This window comes from Akanthomyces muscarius, chromosome 3 (assembly GCF_028009165.1).
Source record: "Akanthomyces muscarius strain Ve6 chromosome 3, whole genome shotgun sequence".
Classification (NCBI taxonomy): Eukaryota; Fungi; Ascomycota; class Sordariomycetes; order Hypocreales; family Cordycipitaceae; genus Akanthomyces; species Akanthomyces muscarius.
Genome location: NC_079243.1, coordinates 3,592,307 through 3,616,766, shown reverse-complemented (window position 1 = coordinate 3,616,766; position 24,460 = coordinate 3,592,307). Strand labels below are relative to the sequence as shown.

Here is a 24,460-nt window from a genome sequence, read left to right as displayed (position 1 = left end):
CAAGCTCTCTAAGCTCCCGCCATAGCCATGCCGCGCATAACGGCCAGGCACCGGTTAAAGTCGAGCTTGCCGCCGTCGCGGGGCATAAACTCGCCGCTTGCGATGCACAGCACGCGCATCTTTGGGTGGTACGCCAGTCCCGGGAGCAGCTTGGGCGTGATGAGAAAGTACTGGCTCGTGTGCTCGCGGCACGCAATCTCCACCATGCGCTCGTGCACCATGCGCTCGTTGCGCGGGTCCATGCCCTGGTTGATCTCGTCGACGACGCGAAACGGCGACTGCGCAAGCGACTGCAGCGCCATGAGGAAGAAAATGGTCGACACGGCGCGCTCGCCGCCAGACTGTCGGTGCTTGTCGAGCAGCTGCAGGGTTTCGGTTTCGCTAGAGACGCGCGTGTGTGTTAGTAACGCGCAAAGAAAAGTGTGCAGGCGACTGGGTGTGGCACATACCGGAAGCGAACCATGATGTTCAAAGCCCACTGCTCAAAGTCCTCATCTTTGTGGACGCGCACTTCGCCCGAGCAGCTGATTTGCTCAAAGTTGTACGCAAATGCACTGTTAATCTGCGCAGTCAACTCATCCAGCTTCGGCTCAAACTTGTTCATGAGCGACTCCTGGGCGGTCGTCAGCTCCGCGACCCTGGCGTTGACGCCGTCCATCTGGTGTCGGAGTCGTTCGATATCTTGCGCGCGCTTCTCAAACTCTCGCAGGATATTGGGATTGGACGCGTGGATGAGCTCAAGCTGCGCCTTCTCCGCTTCCATTTCCACTTCGACATCGTGCTCCGTCTTGCCTTCAGCCAGGCTCTTGAGATACTCACGGCGATCTTCGTGGTCGAGGAGTAGATCCTTGACCATGTCAGACATGTTCCTCCCTACGGCTCGTGCCTGCTCGGCGATACGCGTAGCGTCTTCCAACTTTTCCTTTTCCGTCTCAAGTCGCTTGACAATCTCAGTGTTGCGCTTTTTGAGGCTGTTGACATCTGAAGTGGCTTCAATGAAGCAGATTGTGGTCTCGATGTACTCTTCATGTGCCTTCCTCATGTTTTCCAGAGAAGCAGCGTGTCGCATTGTGGCCTTGTACTTGGCTACCACAATCTTATCCAATTCGTATTGCGCCGCGTACATACGGTTTCGGATGACCTCCATCATTTGCGCACTTTCTTCCCTTCGGCGCTCCTCGGCCTCTACGGCAACACAATCAGTATCAGAAACACCTCCACGTCTTCACGAGACTTACCAATTTTCTCCGGCAGTGATTGCCACTTTTGATACTCCTTTTGTAGAGCACTCTTTTCACTCCTCAGGTCGTTCTGGTATCTCGTTAGCTTCAGATACAGCTATCGGCAACATCAGCGTACGCACAATTTTGGCGCTTATGGCATCTCTCATCCCGTGTTGGGCTCTCTGCTTTTGCAGAATTTCATTTCTTTTGTCTTTGAGAACCTCAAATTCCGCTTCAACCTCCTGGAGTTGACGCGTCAGTTCGGCCTTTTCTTGGACATCGACAGTCTGTGAAGTCCAAAATCGACCGGGATTGATAAACTTGCTAATAGCAGTCATCGCCTTGCCGCCGTATTCCTTACGCCGACGAAGGCTAAACAAATGCCTGCCAGCAGCCCACTGCGTAATGCTGCCACTGTTTGCCAGCCTGGTATATTGGGCATTGTCGTGTTCCGACAGACCTACACCAGACTGATGAATTCTCTTTTCTGAGCAAAGCATAGCAATCACAGGGGCAGGTCCCTCCAGATAATCAACAGCGAAGCCATCGAGGCCAAGCTTAACGGCTTCCTTCCGCGACATTGGAGGCTGGAAGTTTTCGAGTGAGTGGACGCTTGAACGGATGACAACCGAGAGACTCATGACACGGTAAAGCTGGTCCGACAGCTTCTTAAAGTCGTTGCGTGTCTGGACTGTGAAACACGCAAAGTCATCCATCTGCAATAGAGACTGGACCTGGAATGAATAACGATCATCTGCGATTGAGCAGCTTATCATTGGCGGGCCGAACACCTCCTTTTCAAACTCGTCCATGTGCTCTTGTACCCATTCCCAGGCTCGTGCTACTTCAGGAAAGTTTTTCTTCATCAAATTCAATTGCTGGCCTTGCTGCGTGTCGAGTGATGCCAATGAGGCGGTTAATATGTCCTTCCTTCGTTTTGGGTTTCGACCCTGATCTTTGACATTCGTCAACTCTGAAGCAAGCTCGCGGTCCTTGGCCTCTAGCTCGCGCAGGTTATGTTCCTCGGCGCGGATCTTCTGGTTCCACTCGCCTGCGTTGAACTCGCCTGGACGATTCTTCAGGTCGGCCTGCAGCGATGTAAGTCTGGCTCGTGCAGCGGCCACCTCCTTTTTCCTTGCATCGAACAGTTTTCGCTCCGCAGCCATCTTGTTATCGAACGCAACAATCGCGCCCTGCTCGTCCTTGACTTTTTGATCGAGTGCATCTGACAAGTCGTGGCACTGTTCGAGAGCTCTTTTTTTGGCTGCCAACGCGGAATCGACCTTTTGTAGATATGCCTCCTTTCTGTTTACAGCCTGCAGCGAAGGCCCGCTCTCAGTCTCGAGTCGCTTTAGGGATTCTTGAGCATTCTTCTTCTTCTCCTTAGCCGCCATATATTTGTTGCGCGCTTCTTCGTATCTGGCAATCACTTTCACCAACTTCAGATCTTCCAGTCGTTTTATAATCTCGTCACGTTCTCGAAGCCGGTCAACGTCAGCTTGCAGCCCTTGCTGGCGGGTCTCGAGATTATCGAGTGTGCTTGCGTCGGTCTGGCTGTTTTCCAAAAGTTCCTTCTTTTCCTTGAATAATTCCCGAAGTTTACTTTGCCAGAGGAGCACTTCTTCCGGTGCTGCGGCGCGGATTGTCTCGTGCAGTAGTTCCACGGGAGTCGAAGCGGCAAACTCGACCACTCGATCTTGGGGCAGGAACTGGCAGAGATTGTCGACCTGAATCTTCAGTGATTTCATCAGATCCTGAATCTTCTTGTGTGTTGTCTCCTTGTCGTTAAGCCACCATTTTTGGGTATTTTGATCTCGACGAATCTCGACTCGGACGATGAAGTTGTAGCGGTCGTTTGGTCTCTTTTGCAACTCGATCTCAATGGATGCCTTTTCTCTGCCGTGCTTAACAAATTCTTTGATTGATCCGGCACGACCCAGATGCTTGGGACTGTAACCTAGTCCCAGGCAGATGGCGCAGACGAGCGAACTCTTGCCAGTCCCGTTAGGGCCAATGACCATATTCAGGTATGGGCCGGGAAAGAACTCTGCCTTCTCGTATGTTACAAAATTCTTCACAGTAACACGCACAATAGAGCCAGGCTGGAAGTCCCCCATGTCGACATTGTTCGAGGCGCCATTTGAGCGGCTTGGGCCGCCGTTAGTTTCATGTTGCGGCAGCAGCGATCGTCGCGCTCGCTTCGGGGGCTCAGGTGTGTGGATGTTATCCTCGTCGGTATCCTCGTCGGATTCGATGCGACGACGCCTGCGAGACCTGACCGACGACATTATTTAGGGGCAGCGCTTGGTGCGCTGGCCGAAAGAAGTGCCAGGCGGTTTCGGAGATGTTAACGTTTGGTGAGGGGCCTTGGAAGACGCGCTACACGCGTTTGCAGGCTGCACTTAACCAGATCCCCACCAAAAAGTACCTACCTACGTACCGACGCGTCGGTTTGACAGATGCACAGTGCAAGACGAAATTAAGAAGCGAGGAGAATCACGGCTCCGGTTTCATGAAAGCGTGATTTTAAGATGAGAATTGGTGCAACTTTGTATGATTAATTGAAGTTGGACAACCGCACTGCCCTTAACCGTTACGCACGATTACGGTGTGTCCAGTGACTAACGGCAGGCTTACTTACATACCCCAGCAAGAGTCGATGTGATAAATAAAGCAGGGTTGAACGCAAAACACTTAGACAATACAAGATGAATCAGTTTCCCTCCTAACCGTGGCGGCGACTAAAAATAGACAGTACAACCAAAAAAATGCGTGATCTGGGAATCGAACCCAGGGCTCCCCGACGTTGCGGATGGCAACGGAGAATTTTACCACTAAACCAATCACGCCGATCTAGTTCGTTGAAAGCAGGAACGCTAAAGTCTAATAGAGACTTTCGTAATTAGCTCGGAGTACTGGTACACTGGCAGCATATCATTTTAGTATGTTACTATGACAGACGCTTAGACATATGATCAAACAAGAGCAAAAGCTGGATAAGCAAATCAAGCCCTAAGCAGGGCGCAGCAAGTCTTACCAGCCTGCATGTTCCAGACAATTTTTATGAATGGGGCTAGTTAATGAGCGCACTGTTCTCGCGACAATTTGTAGCCTTTTTATTCTCGGCACCAACTAAAGTCTGCACACAGCTGCTCGTCTACGTAGCCGCTGACGGGGCATAAGGACTAGAGAATACGACAGTTGTATGAGAATTGTCGTCAACAGAGAGAGCTTAGGCTGGCCCGGCCATCCGATTCGCGTTCTCTAGGGTGGGTGGCCTCCCTTGACTTACACGGGCGTTCGGCGTCCCATCAGTTCGCGCACCCCGGCACTCGTGACAGTAGTGCTTCTGCGACATGCAGAAAAGTAGGCTACGGGTCTCAGACTGGTGTCGCCACAGATGAGAGTCACAGACAGAGTGAGAGTCAATGATCGTATTGAAGGGGGGTTAGTGTTGTGTCGGTTTCGAGACTTTTCAACCTGCTCCACCACGCGTGACGTGAGAATAAGAATTTATTCCCATACTGTATAAAATAGATAGGACAGCTGGAGACATTGCGGGGGTATTGTAGCTTGCTAGTTGAAAAATTGATTTATGGCTGGATGGAATTGATAGGAGGCCGGTGCCAAGAGGATGTGGCCCTGCAATTTCAGCAGACGTGGAGGGGGGAACATTTGTTATTGACTTCCAGACGGGCTAGAAGTCGGCCAAAAACATCTCCATGACAGCATTGTTTGGGTCAGAGTCGGCGACGAGGGTAGGCACACTCTGCCGTGGAAGCAGCAGCAGCCAAGTAGTGTTGTAGGCGAGGCATGCTACGACGGGGGATTGGCCCAGCTTGGTCGGGGGTTGGAATGCAGCGAGACGGCTCGGCCTCTACTTCCTTCAAGACAAAAAAAAATACGGGCGTTCACTACTGTATGTCGCAGACGCATTGCCCAGCAGACTAGCAGGTAGATAGGTACCCAGGCAAGGCACCTATGTCTATTGGCTGTGGAAAATTCCATTCCAGAGGCGCGGCGCGCGACCCTCCCTTGGAGGTGTGGCACGCCCACCACCTGGGACCTGCCCACCACCCACAACGCCATGCTGCACCGTGTTGACCATCGCCGCCACTCCCAAGTAAACATTGCATTCCTGAGTTTCCGAACTGCTCACTTTCTTTTGGGCGGCTGGCACGTTTTGCCTCTGCTAGCAAGCCCGGAATTGTCTGATTTGATCTTCTTTGCCTCGAGTACAAGCACAGCTTTGTTAGTGTCGCCTGATCCGCCTGTCTCTCCAGTCGCCGCCGGCCCAGCCCTCCGTTTGTGTCGTCTCCCTCCTCCTCCGTCCCTTTTCCTTCTTCATCCACCTCGTCGCAACGGTGCATCGCCGAGTTTTCCTCTCTTCTGGTCCTTGCTTTTGGACAATTTGGTTTCCTCTGCTCTTCCACGCTTGATTTACGCTCTACAACTGCTTTCGCACCGACCCTCTCTTACACGCTCGACGCTCCTCGAAGCAAACGCTTGCTCCCATCGCCTCTTACAAACCTTTTCCACACTCGCCGTTTACACACCATCTACGCTAAAAAAATCTTTCTTAAACAAATCGGACACAGGGAAGGATTCCGAATTTGAGCCTTCCTGTTTAAATCGACCATTCCTCGCCTGTATTATGTTCTAGCTTCTCCTACAAAAATCGAAACAAAGAAATGGCTGAGGCTGCTGTTTCCGCTGCCCGCTCGCCGCTGGCCGAAGCGGCCTATCGAATCAACTCGCCTATTATTCACGCAGACCAGCCGCCAAACAAACATCGAAACCAAAGAAATGAGTACCAGGCCACAAATGAGGCTGTGACCCAACACCGCGCGCGACAGGTGCAATCTCCAGCTGTCCACCAGGTAGCCCCCGGTGCACGAGTGTCTGCTATCATGAACGAGCACCAGACCACTGAGGAAGACAAACGCATGTCGCAAGCCTCGTATGCGTCCACCTCGAGCAGCCGCAGTAAGAGAAACTACAAAACCCACATTGGTCCATGGCAACTTGGACGCACCCTGGGCAAGGGCTCCTCCGCCCGTGTGCGCCTCTGTCGCCACAATATCACAAACCAACTTGCCGCCGTCAAGATTGTCAATCGACGCATGGCCTATTTGGTTCAGGACAGCAGTTTAGCCGCCCTGAGCAAGTGGGACAGCCATCTCCCCGAGCCTTCAGACGGCCACACACGCGTTCCCATGGCCATCGAACGCGAAGTAGCCATCCTTAAGCTTATTGAGCACCCAAACATTATGAAGCTCTACGACATCTGGGAAAATCGCTCCGAAATGTACGTGGGCGAAGCTAAGAGTATAATCCTTCGATACTGATCTTGCTATAGTTATCTCATCCTCGAATACATCGACCAAGGCGATCTCTTCACATTCATCAACACCAAAGGCCGTCTCTCGGAACAAGTCGCTATTTTCTTCTTCCGGCAGATGATCAGTGCCATTGCTTACTGCCACTCATTTAATATCTGTCATCGTGATTTGAAACCCGAGAATATTCTCATCACGGCTGACCTGCAGATCAAGATTGCCGACTTTGGCATGGCTGCGCTTCACCAGACAGCCACACACCAGCTTGCAACCGCCTGCGGCAGCCCCCACTATGCTGCACCGGAGCTTCTCAAGAACAGGCAGTACCGCGGGGACAAGGCCGATATCTGGAGTATGGGCGTCATTCTATATGCTATGCTTTCGGCAACACTTCCGTTCGACGATCCTGACCTGCGTGTCATGATGGGAAAGACCAAGAAGGGAGTGTACGAGATGCCGAAGCACGTCAGTCCCGAAGCCGAGGATCTGATCCGTCGCATGCTGCAGGTTAACCCCGATCGCCGTATCAACTTGCACGAGATCTGGAACCACCCCCTCGTTCAGAAGTACAGTTATCAAGACGACTTTGGCGACCTCACGAGCCAACTTCTGGGCAAAGGCTTCAAGTACGATCCGGTTCTTCGCAGCGACATAGACCCTCAGCTTCTGCGACAGCTTCGATCGATGTGGCACATGTTCAGCGAGCAAGACCTCTCGCACAAGTTGACTAGCGAACAGCCAAACGACCAAAAAGCCTTCTACTGGCTGCTTCACGACTATCGGGATAAGCAACTCGAAGACTTTAAGCCCGAGCTGGCTCATTCAATGAGTGACTATCATCACATGAAACCCTCTATCTGGAAGAAGCGCGTGTCTACATGTCAATTCTCGCAGCCTCGAGCAAACGGACACGGTCGCTCCATCTCTCGTTTCACAGTCATTTCCAACGCAGCAGAGGGAGACAATGCAACTGTCGTCAGCTATGATCCATACAGAGCAAGTGGTAGGCTACAGCATTGCGACTCTCAGGCCAGCCATGCGAAAGTTGTCGTTCATCGCGATAGCATCTCGTCTCCAGCTGCCCAGGCACGGGCTCGAAGTACTTCCAACGCAAACATGCGTCGTGTCAGAGCTAATTCAACCAAAAGTTCCGCAACTGCCAAACTGGGATCTGCAAAGGGCTCCATGACTTCCCTCAATAGCCGCCAGGGCACACCTTCGCGCACTGGTCCCAGCCTTCGACACAAACGTGCCGTCGATTTCAGCCATATGCGCAAGCGCTCAAATTCGACCTCCAAGATACAGAATGTGGGCCGTCGCCCCGGAACATCATCCTCCAGTATTCACGAGGAAATCTTCCCTCTTCAACGCGTTCGAGGCAACACGCCCGCCGTGCCCAAGGTGCCTGCTATGTACAGGCGTCCTCAGTCTGACTCTCCACTCGTGGTCAAAAATGCTTCTGCGCTCTTCCGCGATGAGCTTCGCAACTTTAGCAACGATATTGCTCGCAATTGTGACGAGGCGTTTAGAAGCTCTTTGATCTACGACGAGTCCGTGATGAGCGACGGCGACAAGAGGAACCGAGACTCAACGCCATTTTCTTTCACCGCAGAGAGCCCATCCGTAGCTACAGAAGCTACCGAGTTCTCATCAAAGTCATGGTTACATCGCCCATTACCTCCTCTGCCTGCTGAGGATGGGACCTTCAGCGACGCGACGACCGCAGCCAACTCGCGACCCAGCTCTGGAGAGGACTATGGAAGTGGTAGCGAATATATCATGGATGATACCGCGCAAAGGTCCGTTGCCATGTCAATTCCGCGCCAAGTCGATAGACGCAGCGTCTCTGCACCCGCTACCAACCTCAATTGCAAAAAGACAACTGTGCTCCCATCCATTCACGAAAACTCTGGTACCAACTACATTTCCAACGACAAGTCGCGCATCGTCTCCGCACCTCAAGCGACCTCGAAGCAAATGAATACATCGACAGGAGATCTTGTGTATCTGAACAATACTGAGAATACCATTCGTATGGTGGTGGATTCTCCTATTGATCAGGATGGCTCTCAGGCAGCCGAGGCGCCTGTCGTCAAGAGGAAATTGACAAAGGAGGAGTTGGGACGCAAGCTTCATCTGCACATTGCATACAATGCGGATCGAGCCGTTGAAGCTGCTCCTCACTCGGCGGGAGATGAGCCTCTTAGTGGCGGTGGCGTCCGCAAGATGAGATCCTGGTTCAGACGCATTTCGAAGGCAGACTCCGAGCAAGAGACTAGTCCTCAGAGCTTGGAGAGCCAGAAGTCGCCTGCCATCTCGCAGAGCTCGCAGGAACCCCAGTCGGCCACAACGGACGCATCCTCGAAGAAGCGCGCCTTTAGCTTCCCTTTCTGGAAGAATGGCCGCGGGCAGGAAAGTGTCGCTACTCCGGATAGCGAAAATACTGAGAACGATCGACCACAATCCACGGCCAGCCAGCCACGCAGGAAGAGCTCAGCTGTTGCGACTGTAAAGAGCTCTGGGTCAGGCACGCAGCGCAGCATCGAGGTGAAACAAAACTGGTTGACACGTCTCTTCCGAGTCAAGCCTGCGACTAGCTATGTGTGCATGAATCTATCTCGCAGAAAAGCGCGGCAGGAAGTGGCGATTCTTCTTCGTGAGTGGCGACGCTACGGTATCCGCGATATTCAGGTGGATAAGCAACGCAACATTATCTTTGCACGAGTTGCAGCTAAGAACTGTAAGGACCCTGCATCAACAGAAGACATGAGACTTTACTAATCAAGTGACAGATCTCAACATCAAAGAGGTTGCCATTGCTGCTGAGGTTGTGACCGTGATTGAGCATGGCAAACGCCAGCCACTGAGCATCGTCCGATTTACCCAGGAGCGTGGAGCGGCCAGCAGTTTTCATCGGGTTGTGGACACGCTCCGAATTGTGTTTGACGATCGCAACCTGGTTGTGACGGACCGCAACAAGCAAAAAATGATGATCAGGACTCTGACGTCTGCTAGCTAAGCGCCCTAGCAGCGTAGGGCTTGCAGCCTGGGAGCTCTTCAACATTTTGCTAGATCTGAAGCATTCATTTCTTTTTTCTTCTCCTAACGGCGTACGGCGCGAATTCCCGACACAGGACAACCGCGAACCCTGTGTTTCTATCAATTTTCTTTCCCTATTCCGGTCTTTCTTGTTTCGCACTACGGAGTTGATGTCGTTTCCCATCTGACCTGGTCTTGAAGCAAATAATCAATGGGCGGAGCACCCGCGGCCTTGAATGGCTTTGGAGAGCTGACAGTCAAATCACCTTGCCTGTTGCCTCGTGTTTGGATTTGTAGAAAGGCGACAGCCTGAAATTTTTGTTTTGAGTTTGCTTATCTTGTTTTCAATTGCCGTCAAGCGTCGTTGGATGAGAGACACTGGACAAAGTCAGCTTGACGGAGTTACATAATATGGCGTTGAAATGGTAGCATCGATTAATGAAAAGCTTTGTATACATATGTAATTGCTTGGAGCTATGCAAGCGACTTGTGCCAGAAAAAGTGTGATATGACTGACAAACATGCACAGCGGCGAGACTTGCTTGGGAATTGGCATGGAATGCGAAGGTTGATAGCGGCGGGCGCGAATACGTGGCGAATTGATTGCTAAATTTAGCATCGCGTTGGCATGCAACAGAGCAACAGAGCACATGAAAATGGAGTCGGCCACGCAAACTCGCAGAGGACCTGGAAAAAGGGTAGCAGTGCAGAAAATATAAACAGTATAGAACTAGATGAGGGGCTGATCATCCTCAGAACGGTCAGCGAAAGAAACGACGACGTAATTAACAGATGTCACGATAATGCGTCACTGCAATAGGTCGCTACCTAGCCCTGCAAACTAATGCACAGTGGCAAGCAACATGCAAGCTGGGGGAGGCCGACCGAACCGGGCTTTATGGCGTCGGAAAGGACCGGAGACGAGAGGCGGCGCTGGACGCCCATCGCGGTGTGGAGAAGGACGCCCAATTGTGCCTCGGCTCTTGGGGGTTGGTGTGTGACGTCGTGAAAGGCCGGTTCGGTCGTGGGGATAAGCCCTGGCAGCTAGTTAGTTGGCTCGATGGTGCGTAGCCCGCTGATGGCTGGAGAAATGGCTGTAGAAGAAGAGAAGGAGAGTAGTTGTGTACTCCGTACAGATTAGTCGAGGATGAGATGCGGTCATCTACCAGTATATATATATATATATATACAGCTGTCGCGCTTATTACTCAGTAGCACCAAGGCGCCCGCTGTGAAACTGGCCAGCCAGGGCTTGGTAGGGAAGCGATATTACTACAAGGCCGCATGGTGGACGAGTAATACCGCCCACTGGGACTTTGCTGGTCAATAAGCAAGCCGAGTCTGCGCCTGGGGAGAACGGGAAACAGTAAGCAGACGATTTAGACGCGATTGCAAATTTGATGACTGAAACGTAAAATTGCCCCGGAATTAATAGCATCGTTTGATTCCCTGTGGCAGAGAACGGCGTGTCGAATTGCTCGAGAGCCATGATCGTCGAGCAATGGGCATCTCTCTGCCTCTTTGCTGCTCGGAGCTCCGTGCCCGCAGCCCCTGGTCTCCGAGCCAAATAGGTGTAAACCAGGTCGGAGATACGCAGTTTTAAGTACTTTTCGTCTTCTTTGTCTACCCCCAGTAGTAGATCCTGCCCCGAGTTTCCATTACCTCCTGTAAACTACGGCAAGGGGCGGTCGGTGGGTGGCCCTGCGCCATCGGAGCCTCCCTAGCTCTTGAGGCGGCTGGGTGTCGTACAGCTCCGTCGGTGCGTCGGCCGGGGGGCGCCGTGGCTGTAAAGTACTGGGCAAGGGCGGTAAAGTAGCACCAGTCGCTGGATGCGCCTCGTTGTTGGATCTGCCGAGGCCCTGGGTGGTGCATCCCACCACACCGTCGTTGTTTGCCCTGTCTACAGAGCCTAGAGCAGAGGATTCAACAGCTAAGAACTGCCCAATTTACTGCGAGAAGTGGCGCAAGTAGCCAGTTGGCAAGCAAACCGTCATTCTGGGCCATCGTGAAACTGCCCCGCGGCGCACACTAACTAGTTAGCAGCCTGGTAATAACTTTACAAGTCATCTTACTGGCCAAAAGCATTGTCCTCCTCGACTTGCAGCAAATCCTACGACAAAAAGCAGAGAATAGGCAGGCAAGTCTGCAGGAAAGCACATGTACTGCTTTCTGCAATACACGACTGCACCCCTCCAATTGTGACATTATTCCTCGCTATTCTTGCTGCAGGGAACGGAGAAAATAGGCACCTGGCTAGCCATGGAGGTTCTCTTTCTGTAAACCATCTGGAACAAGATTCGCTCTCCCCGCATTGGTTGGCGCGCCCGCACAGCAGGGCGGCTCAAGGCTACAGAGAAGCTCCATTAGACCGATGGCTGCCGACATGAACGGTAATTGCGGGAGAGGAGGGTATAGCGGGCAGAGGGAGGGGAAGACGATAATCGAATTTTGGAGGTGGCAAGGTAGTCATTATGTGTCATCGCCGTTCACCCCGGAATCTAAATCTAGCTTTGGCTTGTTGCTTGCTGCTTTCCGGAGGAGGGCGCGGTGCTGTTCGATGCTAGCCCCGGAGTCGGGCTTGTAGCTTGTGATGAAAGGATAAGAATGGCTCGTGCCCCTCTGCTGTTATAGAACCAGTTCTACAATTTTTGTATCAGGTTCAATCAGATACTACATACTCTTTTCTTTTGCCGTCTACTTGCTCTCCAGACAACTCGTCAACTCCTGAGCAAAACCCAAGCCCTCAAGGTATGCAAAATCGAATCGCCGGCCTTGTCTAGCTTTGCTCGCTGGCCACCCCTCCACGACCTTGCCTCCCCGGCCCACTGGAAGCCCGCCCTTGTGCTTTGCGTGCCGACGTCGCGCGCTACCAGCGGAGATTTTGGCAGGACGACCCTTGTGCGCAGAGGCGATGCTTCAAGCCGGCGTCGACAGGAAAAAAAAAAGAGAAGCTGACAACAGCTAACAAGCGAGTTTAGTAATAATCAACCCGAATCGCAGCCCTACAACTTAAAACCTGTCCGAAGTCTGAACCGAGCAGGACCTTCAAGCCGAAAGAACACACACTCTCCGGTCCTGCGTCGCCGCCCGATTTCCATCTCCACTCTGAGTGACGCAACGGATTCGCTTTGGCTTTTTGGGGTAACTAAAACTAGTTACTTTTTGGCGCTATCCGCTTTCCGAACCACACCCAGCCAGCCAGCATTGAGAGAGCGATTCTCGTCTCCAAGCCTTGCCCCAAAACCGCCCGCCCGTTGCCTTGACACGTGAAGGGGGAAGCGATTCATACAACAAAGAGCAAGCGACAAGATCCCGGGAGAACCTTGTTATATACATCCAGTCCCCCCCCTCCTTCCTCTCCCCATCCTCCTGGAAGCTTGAACCTTTGCCTTGTATAACCACTTTTTTTCTCAGTCTTGCACCTCCTCTGCATTGTTCCTCTCTAGACACGAACAAGAAGCAGCAAGAACATATTCTGCTACGTCCTTCACGTCCTCTCTCTTACTCGCACACGTACCACCTCCCACAATGGCTTTGCAAGAGACCATTCTCCAGGGCGTCAACGTCCTCGGCAAGGTCGACCAATCCCACAAGAAGATCCTCACGCCCCAGGCCCTCACATTCCTGGCCCTGCTGCACCGCTCCTTCAACGGCACCCGCAAGAGCCTGCTCGAGCGCCGCAAGCTGCGCCAGGCCGAGCTCGACCGCGGCGTCCTGCCCGACTTCCTGCCCGAGACCAAGCACATCCGCGAGAATGCCACCTGGAAGGGTGCGCCGCCCGCGCCCGGCCTGGTCGACCGCCGCGTCGAGATTACCGGCCCGCCCGACCGCAAGATGGTTGTCAATGCGCTCAACTCGGATGTCTTCACCTACATGTCGGACTTTGAGGGTAAGTCTCTTTCCTGCTACACTTGAGCCCTTTCTTCCTTATACACACTCTTTTTCTACACTGGGCAACACGATGAATTTCCTGTTTTGGCGGCGCTGGCCATGCGCATCTAGTAAGCCTATCCACTACAACCCCGGTTAAGCTGGCCCTACGATGCGGCTCTGTGCAACGGGTTTGGAGTGGCGGGTGCGCGTGAGCTCTAGTCGCCGCTAATGGAAAATGAGTCCTCGCTGCGATTCATCTTGGGCTTTTTTTTTTTAAACCATTCTGGCCATTTTGAAACTCACTCTGCCTCGTTATTCTCTCTGCCCGGCTCTCAATGCCTCGGGTGCCAGAGCTCTGCCTGCTCGGCCCGGGTACTCGCGCACTGCTCCGAAAAAAAGTGGAGCATGGAGTTCTCTTGGGCCGGGGCAAGCCAGAGCTTGTGACAGTCGAGAATGTCCAGCCGAGCCACCGGGCTGGCTGGTACAGATGAGAAGAGCCTGGCTTGAGATGAGTCAAGGCAGTTTGAATCGACCTTGAGGTCATGGCCTACATGGTCTTCATCCCCATCTACCCATCCATCTATCCTTATGCAAACACGGCTAGAAACCATGACTGACGTCATTCTCCAGACTCGTCTGCTCCCACCTGGGACAACATGATCAACGGCCAGGTCAACCTCTACGATGCCATCCGCGGCCAGGTCGACTTCAAGCAGGGCGCCAAGGAGTACAAGCTGCGCACCGACCGCAAGCACCCTACCCTCATCGTCCGCCCGCGCGGCTGGCACCTGGAGGAGAAGCACGTCACCGTCGACGGCGAGCCCATGTCGGGCTCCCTCTTCGACTTTGGCCTGTACTTTTTCCACAACGCCGTCGAGTACCAGCGCCGCGGCTACGGCCCGTACTTTTACCTTCCCAAGATGGAGAGCCACCTCGAGGCGCGCCTGTGGAATGACGCCTTCAACCTGGCGCAGGACTACATTGGCATGCCGCGCGGCACCATCCGCGGCACCGTCCTCATCGAGACCATCCTCGCCGCCTTTGAGATGGACGAGATCATCTACGAGCTGCGCGACCACTCGTCGGGCCTCAACTGCGGCCGCTGGGACTACATCTTTTCCGTCATCAAAAAGTTCCGCCTCAACCCCAACTTTGTCCTGCCCGACCGCTCCGCCGTCACCATGACGGTGCCCTTCATGGACGCCTACGTCAAGCTGCTCATCCAGACCTGCCACAAGCGCGGCGTCCACGCCATGGGCGGCATGGCCGCCCAGATCCCCATCAAGGACGACAAGCAGGCCAACGACACCGCCATGGGCAACGTCCGCGCCGACAAGCTCCGCGAGGTCCGCGCCGGCCACGACGGCACCTGGGTCGCCCACCCGGCCCTCGCCACCATTGCCCTCGACGTCTTCAACACGCACATGCCCACCCCCAACCAGCTCTTCCTCCGCCGCGACGACGTCAAGATTGGCCAGAACGACCTGCTCAACATGAACGTCCCCGGCAAGGTGACCGAGGAGGGCATCAAGAAGAACCTCAACATTGGCCTCGGCTACATGGAGGCCTGGATCCGCGGTGTTGGCTGTGTCCCCATCAACTTCCTCATGTAAGTCTGACCTTTTGTGTTCTTTGTTGGACTCTACAGATGCTAATCATCGAAACAGGGAGGATGCTGCTACCGCCGAAGTCTCCCGCAGTCAGCTCTGGCAGTGGGTTCGCCACGGCGTCACCACCGCCGAGGGCAAGCGCGTCGACAAGGCTTACGCCCTGAAGCTGCTCAAGGAGAGCGCCGACGAGCTGTCCTCCAAGGCCGGCAAGGGCAACAAGTACCACCTTGCTGCTCAGTACTTTGCTGGGCAGGTCACCGGCGAAGACTACGCTGACTTCCTGACGAGGTATGTTATCCAGGAAGCTGTACGAGTATACGGAATAACATTGCTAACATGTATTCATAGCCTTCTGTACGATGAGATTACTGCTCCTGGCTCTCCCGCTCCCGCTGCGAAGCTGTAAAAAAAAGTACAACATCACCGCCACACACCCAACACATTTCCTGCGACGCGACCAAGTCGTCGCATCTTGCTACTCAGCTTTGTCTCGAGACAAAATGTACACCTGATACGAATTTTCCTTGAATTTTACGCACTGGTTATGGTTTGCTGTTTGGATTTTCTTTTTTGACACTCTTGTGAATTGAATACAAGACTGGACTCGCAAAAGGAAGCTGTAGTAGCTTTGAATTGACAAACCCTACCTTGACATGATGGCCATTATTGGATTTTACTTATATGATACCAGAGACTTGGAATTCTCGTCTCACTTTTTTTTCTTCTGAACTGATCGCTTACTGATCAGTCGGCGTTGGAGGGATCATTTGGAAAAACTGGACTATATTGGCGTACCTCTCTACCAGCAATGATTTCTGCACCACTGCATTGGTGGACGATAAACCCGAACTATTGCATCGTGATTGTTCAAGCACGTAGACGGACTTTTGCGGAAAGTGAGAAATGCCGCCAAACGGGACCAGGGTTCGGAGCAGCTCGTCTATGGTTATTCAACAGGCCTAAGGGATTATTTGTCTCTTGACATGAGATTTGCTTGCACTGAACCAATTTTTCATTCTGTACAAATTGTCAGCAGCAAGACCTGGGCCGGTTAGATGTGCGTCATGACGACATGTGCCTGTTCCGTTGATCCGGGACGGCCGTTAGGGAGCCGTGGAACTACCAGTAGATACCCTACCGCCACAGCAATAAGCAACGGCTTGTATAGAGCGCTAGAGCAGCTCACCCGACCAGACATCTGCAGCAAACCACCAAAACCTGGCACACACTGGCCAATCTAGTTAGGTACGACTTCGGCTGACAATGGCTTCCGCGGGATTTGCCTCGGCCTTGGTGGAGCAGAGCCTCCAGTTAACGTTAGCGCTCTCCCCAAGACCCCTGCGGCCGTTCAGGGCATGTGCCAGCGGCCGCTGCCAAAGCAAACAGGGCGTCGAGCTAAATAGCTCTTAAGCCGAACAGCTCAGCCGGTGAAGTAATAAATGCTCATTGTCCCATCTCATTAGATAACAGAATTTCGCAAGGCCTGCCTCTACAAATTTCTAGATACCCTGGTCCGCGTTGCCTTTTCTTCTTTTCCTCTCTTCCTCTCCTCTTCTCTCTTCATCCATACTCCTCCTCGTCGCAAACACCAATTCCGCCCGCAATGACACAAAAGACCGTCGCTCCCCGTCAGTCGCTGTCGGTCGTCGACAACCGCACCGGCAAGGCGTACGAGGTGCCCATCAAGAACAATGCGGTGCTGGCCACCGACATCAAGAAGATTGCCGCGCAGCCGCAGGACGGCGACCGCGCCGAGGACGAGACGACGCAAGGGCTGCGCGTCTACGACCCGGCCTACATGAACACGGCCGCCATCACGAGCAGAATCACCTACATCAACGGCCAGGACGGCATCCTGCGCTACCGCGGCTACCCCATCGAGCAGCTCGTCGGCAAGAGCACCTTTCTCGAGACGGCCTACCTGCTCATCTACGGCCAGCTGCCGACGGCCTCGCAGCACGGCGCCTGGCAGCAGGAGATCCTGCACCACACCTACATCCACAGCGACATTGAGGGCATGTTCAAGTCGTTCCGCTACGACTCGCACCCCATGTCCATGATGACGGCCGCGTTCGCCACCCTCGGCGCCTTTGCCCCCGAGGCCAACCCCTCGCTGCAGGGCCAGAAGCTCTACACCGACGCCGCGTCGGGCCGCAGCCCGGCCGCGCTCAACGCCCTCGACAAGCAGATCCTGCGCATCATCGGCAAGGCGCCGACGCTCGCCGCCGCCTCGTACCGCATGCGCCAGGGCCGCCCCTTCAACCGCCCCGCCCAGGGCCTCTCGTACACGGGCAACTTCCTCTACCTGCTCGACAACCTGTCGGGCCACGAGTACCAGCCACACCCGGTGCTCGAGCGCGCGCTCGACACCCTCTTCATCATCCACGCCGACCACGAGGTCAACTGCTCCACCGCCACCGTCCTGCAGGTCGGCTCCTCGCTCGTCGACCCCTACAGCGCCGTCGCCGCCGGCTGCGCCGCCCTCTACGGCCCGTCCCACGGCGGCGCCTCCGAGAGCGCCATCCGCATGCTCATGGAGATTGGCAGCCCCGAGAACGTGCCTGATTTCATGAAAAAGGTGGAGAAGCGCGAGCGCGTCCTCGTCGGCTTCGGCCACCGCGTCTACAAGAACGTCGACCCCCGGTCCAAGGCCATTCGCGCCCTCGCCGAGGAGGTCTTTGCCGTCACCGGCCGCAACAAGCTGCTCGACACCGCCATTGCCCTCGCCAACTATGCGGGCGAGAGCGAGTTTATGCGCAGCCGCAACCTGTACCCCAACGTCGACTTTTACTCTGGCCTCATCTACCAAGCCATGGGTTTCCCTCTTGAGTGCGTACATGTCCCATCTCCCCTTACGAAAACCCATACTTGTCAAGACGGATCTACTGACTTTTGCGTGTTTACAGCTTCTACCCTGTTCTCTTTGCCGTTCCCCGATGCGTCGGCTGGCTTGCCCACTGGCGTCAGCAGATGCTCACCACCACCGGCGTCAAGATCTGGCGGCCCCGCCAGCTGTACCTGGGCGAGGGTGAGCGTGAATATGTCGACATTGAGCGCAGGCTGGGCGACGCCAAGGCTACCGTATTTGATGCGCCGTCGCAAGTCAATCACGGAGGTGACAGCAAGCGTAACCAGCTGGCGACGTTTCGCGACGAGAACGGATCGCTTGTCAAGCCGAAGCTGTAAGACTGGGGAGAGCGCATGTACCTTGTCACGACTTATAGAATTTCCGCTGCTGTAAATTTGTTGATTATCTAAATTTATTTGTACATGATTAGTGCGACCTCGCCTTTCTATGTTGCAATATACTCGTTTTATCCTTTTCCCAGAAGAAAAGAAACGGTCGATGAAGGCAGGCTGGCAACCACCAGTGTACGTCTTCTAATGAGCCCTGGACATGTACTTGCTAGGAAGGCGTGGCGACAGCCACATTGGCAGGTTGAGAATTGAAGGTACTTTTGAATTGAAAATGAAAGGCAAACTGCATGATGTTACTAGCATGGCGAGAATATTGGTATGCCCCGTGCTGCTGTAGCCGCGCCGTCTGGGGAAATGGCGCTCCCGCCTCTCCACGATCTGTGGTCAGCGATCACTCCCGAGTCCGCTGAGGTGCCGCAATCGAACTTTGTGGTGGGCTCCGGCACGCACAGGAAGGCAGACGATGACAGTGCGCGTTAAGACAAAAAGGACATATTAATAGATCTGTAAGATGTGTCCAAAGATTTTGCTTCTTTTTTTTTTCAAATTGGAGGCGGGGTGATAAGTACCCTGGCGTACGAGACCACTGTGCCACTGCGACAACGCACTGTACGGTCGCCACCCAACAAGCAGCAGCTTGGCACAGTGCGCAGGTTAGCCACACCAAGGAGCTAGTTGGCACAACGGACAGCCTGGTACGATTCTTACGTCCAACAGAATCGCGAAGAAAGGCCTCCCCCCGCCCAGCCGACGACGACGATAACGATTACGAGTACCGCAGTCGAACAAGACTGCCACGCATCGGCCGAAAATAAGAGCGTAGAGGAGGGGAGCGCGCGCGCCCCCGCAGGAAGCATGGCCAAGGGCCGCAAGTACGAGCCGCTAGAGAATGGAGGCGAGGGCGGCGGCGACGAAGGCTACGCCGCCTCGATGCGCCTCCAGGCGGCGGAGAGGCTCGAGAGGCGCGCGAAGCGCTTCATGTACGTGGCCGTCGGGCTGCTCGTCCTCTCGCTCTTTGCGCTCATGGGCGCGGCGGTCGTCCGACGGCCGTCGATGCTCGAGTGCGACCAGATGGTTTCGCCGTGGTGTACGTTGGCCCTCCTGTCGCAAGGCAATTGTTGGGGTTTCTGACCGTTTTTTGCTAATTTTGTAGCTTCGCTATGGCCGGCTGTCGAGCACACCGAGGGCGACTTGGTTAATTACTTCAACCACACGTCGATATACAGAGGGCCTCCGAGCCTGGAGCGCGAGACGGCCTGGAATTCGCTGTGGTACCGTATGTGCACTTGCCCTCGCAGCGTTCAAGAATACAAGGCTAACCTCATGGTGTCTGGATTCAGACCACGCAATGCCCGTCAGCAAAGAGGGCATCTACGCCCTCAACAGGACCGACCCCGACCTATACTACGAAGTCATTGGCAGCGACCCCGAGGAGCCTACCTACGGAGCCATTGCCGAAGTCTTTCACCAGCTCCACTGCCTGGTAAGGATGCAGATGTCACACTGTCTCCCCGATGCTGTCGCTAATTGTTGTCCACCAGAACCTCATTCGTCAGCACAGCTGGCCGCTCGAGCAGTTCTCCAAGGACTGGGGCGAGCTGTACCCCGACTTCCTCTGGGACAACCCGGTGCTCGGCCGCATGCACGTCGACCACTGCTTCGAGGCCCTGCGCCTGTCGCTCATGTGCTACTCGGACATCACGCCCGTGCTCAACGAGCACTTTGACGACCCCGACTTTGACCGCAAGGCCGACTTCAACACGCACCACAAGTGCCGCAACTTTGACCGCATCGTCGAGTACGTCGAGGGGCTGGGCTACGATATCCCGCCGCCGGCCGCTCTGGTCAACGAGGAGGATGAGAAGCAGCAGCATGGCCACGGGACGAGGCGCTTCGTGACGCCGGTGAAGCCGAGAGGGGAGAGATGAAACCATGTATATATGAAAGATTGTATATAGAACGGCGTTGCCGCTGATGAAGACAATGAATACCGCATTTGAATAGAAAGTCATGAGTTTCTGATTTTCCATCGAATCTTCCGGCGTCGCTTGCATACACAGGAGAACTGAGTTTGTCGAGCAAGTGTATCTGGGCATTGATCTTCTCGCACGGTCAAGATTCATATCGAACATTCATTGGGATTACTAATTAGTTGCAGATGTTTAAAAACAAGATTCCTGGTATCATGTACTCGAACGGGAGACTTGAGCACTGTCATGCCGCTCCTCACTTGTGCAGACTGTGGTTTTGCCGCCTCCATAACCATGTCACGAGCTCAAGCGCGGCAATCACCCCATACACCCCAGCAATGACCGCCACGTCGAGAACCTGGTCGCTCATCGGGTACTTGGAGCCCTTGCGCGGGTCGCTCTCCCTGTCCAGCCCGACCACCTTGACCACCGACATGGTCATGCCCCCGAGCCACACCACCGTGTTGACGATCAGCCAGGCGGGAATCCTCCTCCTGCCTCCTGCGCCGCCGCCGCCCCTGGACCAGTGAAGACCAGCGCCCAGGAGCAGGCCGACGTAGGCAAACGGCAGCAGCCCGATGCCGAAGTGGATCAGCGAGAGTCGCACGATCTCAAGCGTGTGCATGAGAATATTGCAGATGATGAGGATGTAGTATATGCCGGCAACGGTGCGGTACAGCCACGATGGCCGTCGGAGCTTGAGGGGCTGCTCATCGCTGCTGCTGGTGAGGCCTGCGATGAGACGTCGCGGCACGATGAATAGTGCCGCGAGCACGGCGAGGGCGATCCAGACGGGCAGCGGGACTAGAACGACGTCGACGAAACATGACGTCGGAACCGGCGAGGACTCTGAGGAGTGTGTGCTCTGGAGGTTTGTGGTCAGTTGTACAGATCTCCTTTTTTTTTTTTCCCCTTCGAGACAGGCGGCCCGGCGCAAGTAGTGTAACGTACGAAGCTTTCAGCTCGATTAGTGCACAGCATGGTGGTGCGAGATTCGCGACCTGCTGCAGTCGGGCACTTGGAGAGTTGATACTGCTTGAATGTTCCGCGTAAACGCGCTCTTCCCTTGTATGGAACAGGCTATGTCAGAATGAGCTCCGATTGATGGTTTTCTTTAGTTTGCAACTTGACGCCCATTGACCGCGCGCTGCGACGCAGGGGGGTCGTCGCGCGAAGTGATTCATCTGCCAGCTAGCGCGGGCGCCGGATGGGCGAGATCCCGAGTCGCAAAGCACTAGGGGCCATCGTAACGTTGGAAGTCGCACATAACCAGTCGCCACGCTCGTTACAAGACGGAATAATATGGCCAGTGTTGGTGGTTTTACTCTTCTTTCTTGATGGCTGTTTGTTGTTGCTGCAAGGGGCCAATTTGCGCTCTGCTGCAGTATCGCAGTGGGTTGTTCGACGAAGGGGTGAATAAGGTGTGGGAGGAGTCAATTCGGCACCTCAAGCAGCGACCTTGTCGTGGCCGTTGGCAGGGTTGGGACTTCCAGTGCACAGCTCTGAAATGAGTAGGGTGGAGGATAGAGATCTTTGACAATTTTTTTTAAAGGGGAACAAGTAAAAAGTGAGGAGGTGAAACAGCACTTTGGTGAGGATGGCGACAGTTCACCAGAAAAACTACAAAGATGGGCAGACGGGATGCATCCCAAAAGATAGTTCATGTTCTTGACAGAAAATGAGCTCTTATGTTCATCAAATTCATTCCAAATAAGCTCATCGCCTGAGGAGAGGTACACCCACGTCGTCACATACATGTGCATGCGGAAGTAGCAATGCGAGCAAGCCGCAGTCTCGGCAGATGTCCTCGCTGTCAACCAAGGTGCCATATACAGCTTTGTCTAGCTGGCACCTGTATACCCGATGTGGGCTTCAACCTATTGCGAGCTTAGAATTATTGACGGTAGGTCTGTACTTGCAGATCGCGTATACTGCTGGGCAGGCACTTGAACGACGCTGTGTAAGCTACTTGACGTATCGCGAATTCGTCGAATTGACTGACTCCACACCAAGAACCGCAGAATGAGACGCTCACTTCATGTGTTTGCAAGTACCGCTTGCAAATGAAGAGAGATCTGGCGATTTGATGGTTGCACCACGCTGAACTGTACTTTCTTTGTCACTGTCACTGTCCTGACGGGGTAGCCGTCTAGCTGCGCTGAAAATGGCCATCAGAGGTTGGTTTCTTATCGAGATGTTTTTTCCCTATAACTCTACCCACTTCTTTCTACTTCTGTTACTTTATGTGGCTGATTTTAAACTTGCTGGAATGGCTTGCCGCACTTGTGCGTCCACCATCCTCGGAATATTGACTGATCATGGCTCAGCCGTATCAGGGCCAGCGCGGCGATGCCGACGGTGAAAGATGTTCGGCAAAGAAGACTTGTCGCACGATGTCGTAATAGATATCGACGCTTGCGTCTTGTCTTTCGGCTTTTCTTCCACTCCTTCGGGACCTTTTTTCTTGCCAGTGACCCGCGCTCCGTTTTGTACAAGGCTGGCGCTCACATTGTCCCTACCCTGCAAATGCAAGAGCTCAATGCGACGATTGTGCCAGAGCGCCCATGTGACGACGCCAGCCATAGTGGTCAGCGTGAGAGGAGCCGTCACGGCCCAGTAGACCCAGAAGTGGTCGCTAGCAATCCGATTGATGGAGGGCTTGGACCAGTCAAAGAGGGGCATGGCGAAGAATGTCTTGAGAAACGTCAGTCTGTCTTGTGAGCCTGGAAATAGCCATTATAATCTCAAAAAGCTTACCGCGATTAAGGTGCCCCCAGGCAGGAAAAAGGTGGTCAACAGGGCAATAATCTTCATGGCTGAGCTATCTTGCTTGCTCGCGACGGCAGCCTCTCTCGACTCTTTCGCAAGGCTGATGTTGACGAGACTGTCTGCTTGGGCTATCAGGTTGAAGAGCTGCTTTTTGAAGTTAGAATCGGACCTAAACTTTCGGCCGAAAAAAATAAAATGGTCGGTTTACTTACGACATTTTGTTGTAACTCTCTTCTTTCCCTCATTCCCCTGAACAGGTGAGCGTGCTCCAAAATACTCAAGAGAAAATCCATTCGCTCTTTCAACATGTCGTAGAGAGGTTCTAGTTTTTTCCGATATTTTTCTTGAGGGACTTGGTTCAGATGATCCAGTTTCCGACGTAGAAACTGGGCGGACAGGCTGGACAATTGTATCGCTCCAAACGTTGCATGCGACTGAGCCTGGTGTGTACCAAGTTGTTGTATGAGTTCTCGATAGTCACTTGGGGAATAAGATCCAAACAAGCCATGTCTCGTCTTTGCTTCAATGGCCGTCAAGTCTTGCTGGCAGGATCTTAAGCAATACGCTAATTGGTCAAATGTCATCTCTGTGGCAAGGAGCGGCAAGACTAGAGGATGGCTGCACTTGACGAATTGGGCAGGCAGTCTCCAGAAATCATCGGGGTGGAACCCGGGCGATCCAGTAGTAAGGTGAAGAACGCCCAGGCTTACATTTGTTTCTGGGTCGTACCTGATGGCTGTAGATGTCGACGACTTGTCGCAATTTCTTCGAATGAGGAAAACTCGGGTACAGTTAGCAGTGACACCTCAGATGGTAACCCAAGACTTTTACCGTAGCTGCCGTCGCACTGGGAAAACATTCCACATCCTCCATTGGTTGAAGAGCCATGGTGGCTTAGAAAAGCCGGGATTCCAACGGCAGTGTGGAGGCGATTTTCTTCGTCTCTCGTCAAACCAGGATCCAGAGCTGCATCGCCACAGGAAATTAACAACAACCTGAAGCCAGATAAGGGTCGCTGTCCATCGCGTGAAGGGAAGTCCTCGCGCAGCCATGACTCGGTCGGCGCAATGTCAAAATCCTTAATCTCATATCTGATAAACGGTGAGGGTGTCCGTCCCTCCGCATCTTGCCCATAAGTCCAACACTCCATCACACCAACTTCAAAATCTTTCTTCTTTGGGGACCAATGGTAAGGATAGGAAGAGCTGTTCCAACGCCAAGCTTCGCTCTTTGAGTTTTTGAAGACAAGGAAGTCCGGGCAAATGATTCTTTTTGCCGGCCATTGCGACAAAGATTTGGGGACCCCTGGAGACATGGCGATTGGACAGCACGTTTAGCGTCGTCAACTTCGAGCGTTTGTGTTCGTTCCTAGAAATCAAGGGGTATGGTCCGTGGAATGAAATATCAATGCAGCCGCGCCAGTCTAGTGATTGGTAGCA

The 24,460-nt window shown here is 53.8% G+C and overlaps 8 protein-coding genes across 8 annotated transcripts; 4 read left to right on the top strand and 4 right to left on the bottom strand.

Annotated features, from left to right (window-relative positions):
* Positions 1 to 8: 8 nt before the first annotated feature.
* LMH87_002551 (uncharacterized protein) lies at positions 9 to 3,511 on the bottom strand (the record flags this gene model as incomplete). Its single annotated transcript, XM_056194025.1, has 4 exons — positions 9 to 381; positions 450 to 1,185; positions 1,239 to 1,311; positions 1,364 to 3,511. The coding sequence occupies 4 exons, from the start codon at positions 3,509 to 3,511 to the stop codon at positions 9 to 11; spliced, it is 3,330 nt and encodes a 1,109-aa protein (XP_056051004.1).
* A 2,403-nt stretch (positions 3,512 to 5,914) lies between these two features.
* On the top strand, positions 5,915 to 9,581 carry LMH87_002550 (uncharacterized protein; the record flags this gene model as incomplete). The annotated part of the gene is made up of 3 exons (XM_056194024.1): positions 5,915 to 6,531; positions 6,583 to 9,302; positions 9,355 to 9,581. The coding sequence occupies 3 exons, from the start codon at positions 5,915 to 5,917 to the stop codon at positions 9,579 to 9,581; spliced, it is 3,564 nt and encodes a 1,187-aa protein (XP_056051003.1).
* Positions 9,582 to 9,955: 374 nt separating this feature from the next.
* LMH87_002549 (uncharacterized protein) lies at positions 9,956 to 10,763 on the bottom strand (the record flags this gene model as incomplete). The annotated part of the gene is made up of 4 exons (XM_056194023.1): positions 9,956 to 9,979; positions 10,058 to 10,075; positions 10,487 to 10,638; positions 10,736 to 10,763. 4 exons carry the CDS (start codon positions 10,761 to 10,763, stop codon positions 9,956 to 9,958), a joined length of 222 nt encoding a protein of 73 aa, XP_056051002.1.
* A 2,366-nt stretch (positions 10,764 to 13,129) lies between these two features.
* Positions 13,130 to 15,490, top strand: LMH87_002548 (uncharacterized protein; the record flags this gene model as incomplete). Its single annotated transcript, XM_056194022.1, has 4 exons — positions 13,130 to 13,490; positions 14,105 to 15,083; positions 15,142 to 15,372; positions 15,433 to 15,490. 4 exons carry the CDS (start codon positions 13,130 to 13,132, stop codon positions 15,488 to 15,490), a joined length of 1,629 nt encoding a protein of 542 aa, XP_056051001.1.
* A 1,197-nt stretch (positions 15,491 to 16,687) lies between these two features.
* Positions 16,688 to 18,270, top strand: LMH87_002547 (uncharacterized protein; the record flags this gene model as incomplete). The annotated part of the gene is made up of 2 exons (XM_056194021.1): positions 16,688 to 17,913; positions 17,991 to 18,270. 2 exons carry the CDS (start codon positions 16,688 to 16,690, stop codon positions 18,268 to 18,270), a joined length of 1,506 nt encoding a protein of 501 aa, XP_056051000.1.
* An 867-nt stretch (positions 18,271 to 19,137) lies between these two features.
* LMH87_002546 (uncharacterized protein) lies at positions 19,138 to 20,210 on the top strand (the record flags this gene model as incomplete). The annotated part of the gene is made up of 4 exons (XM_056194020.1): positions 19,138 to 19,369; positions 19,436 to 19,558; positions 19,623 to 19,765; positions 19,824 to 20,210. 4 exons carry the CDS (start codon positions 19,138 to 19,140, stop codon positions 20,208 to 20,210), a joined length of 885 nt encoding a protein of 294 aa, XP_056050999.1.
* Positions 20,211 to 20,508: 298 nt separating this feature from the next.
* LMH87_002545 (uncharacterized protein) lies at positions 20,509 to 21,233 on the bottom strand (the record flags this gene model as incomplete). Its single annotated transcript, XM_056194019.1, has 2 exons — positions 20,509 to 21,117; positions 21,204 to 21,233. The coding sequence occupies 2 exons, from the start codon at positions 21,231 to 21,233 to the stop codon at positions 20,509 to 20,511; spliced, it is 639 nt and encodes a 212-aa protein (XP_056050998.1).
* Positions 21,234 to 22,568: 1,335 nt separating this feature from the next.
* LMH87_002544 (uncharacterized protein) lies at positions 22,569 to 24,073 on the bottom strand (the record flags this gene model as incomplete). The annotated part of the gene is made up of 5 exons (XM_056194018.1): positions 22,569 to 22,946; positions 23,010 to 23,168; positions 23,234 to 23,270; positions 23,751 to 23,786; positions 23,853 to 24,073. The coding sequence occupies 5 exons, from the start codon at positions 24,071 to 24,073 to the stop codon at positions 22,569 to 22,571; spliced, it is 831 nt and encodes a 276-aa protein (XP_056050997.1).
* Positions 24,074 to 24,460: the final 387 nt, after the last annotated feature.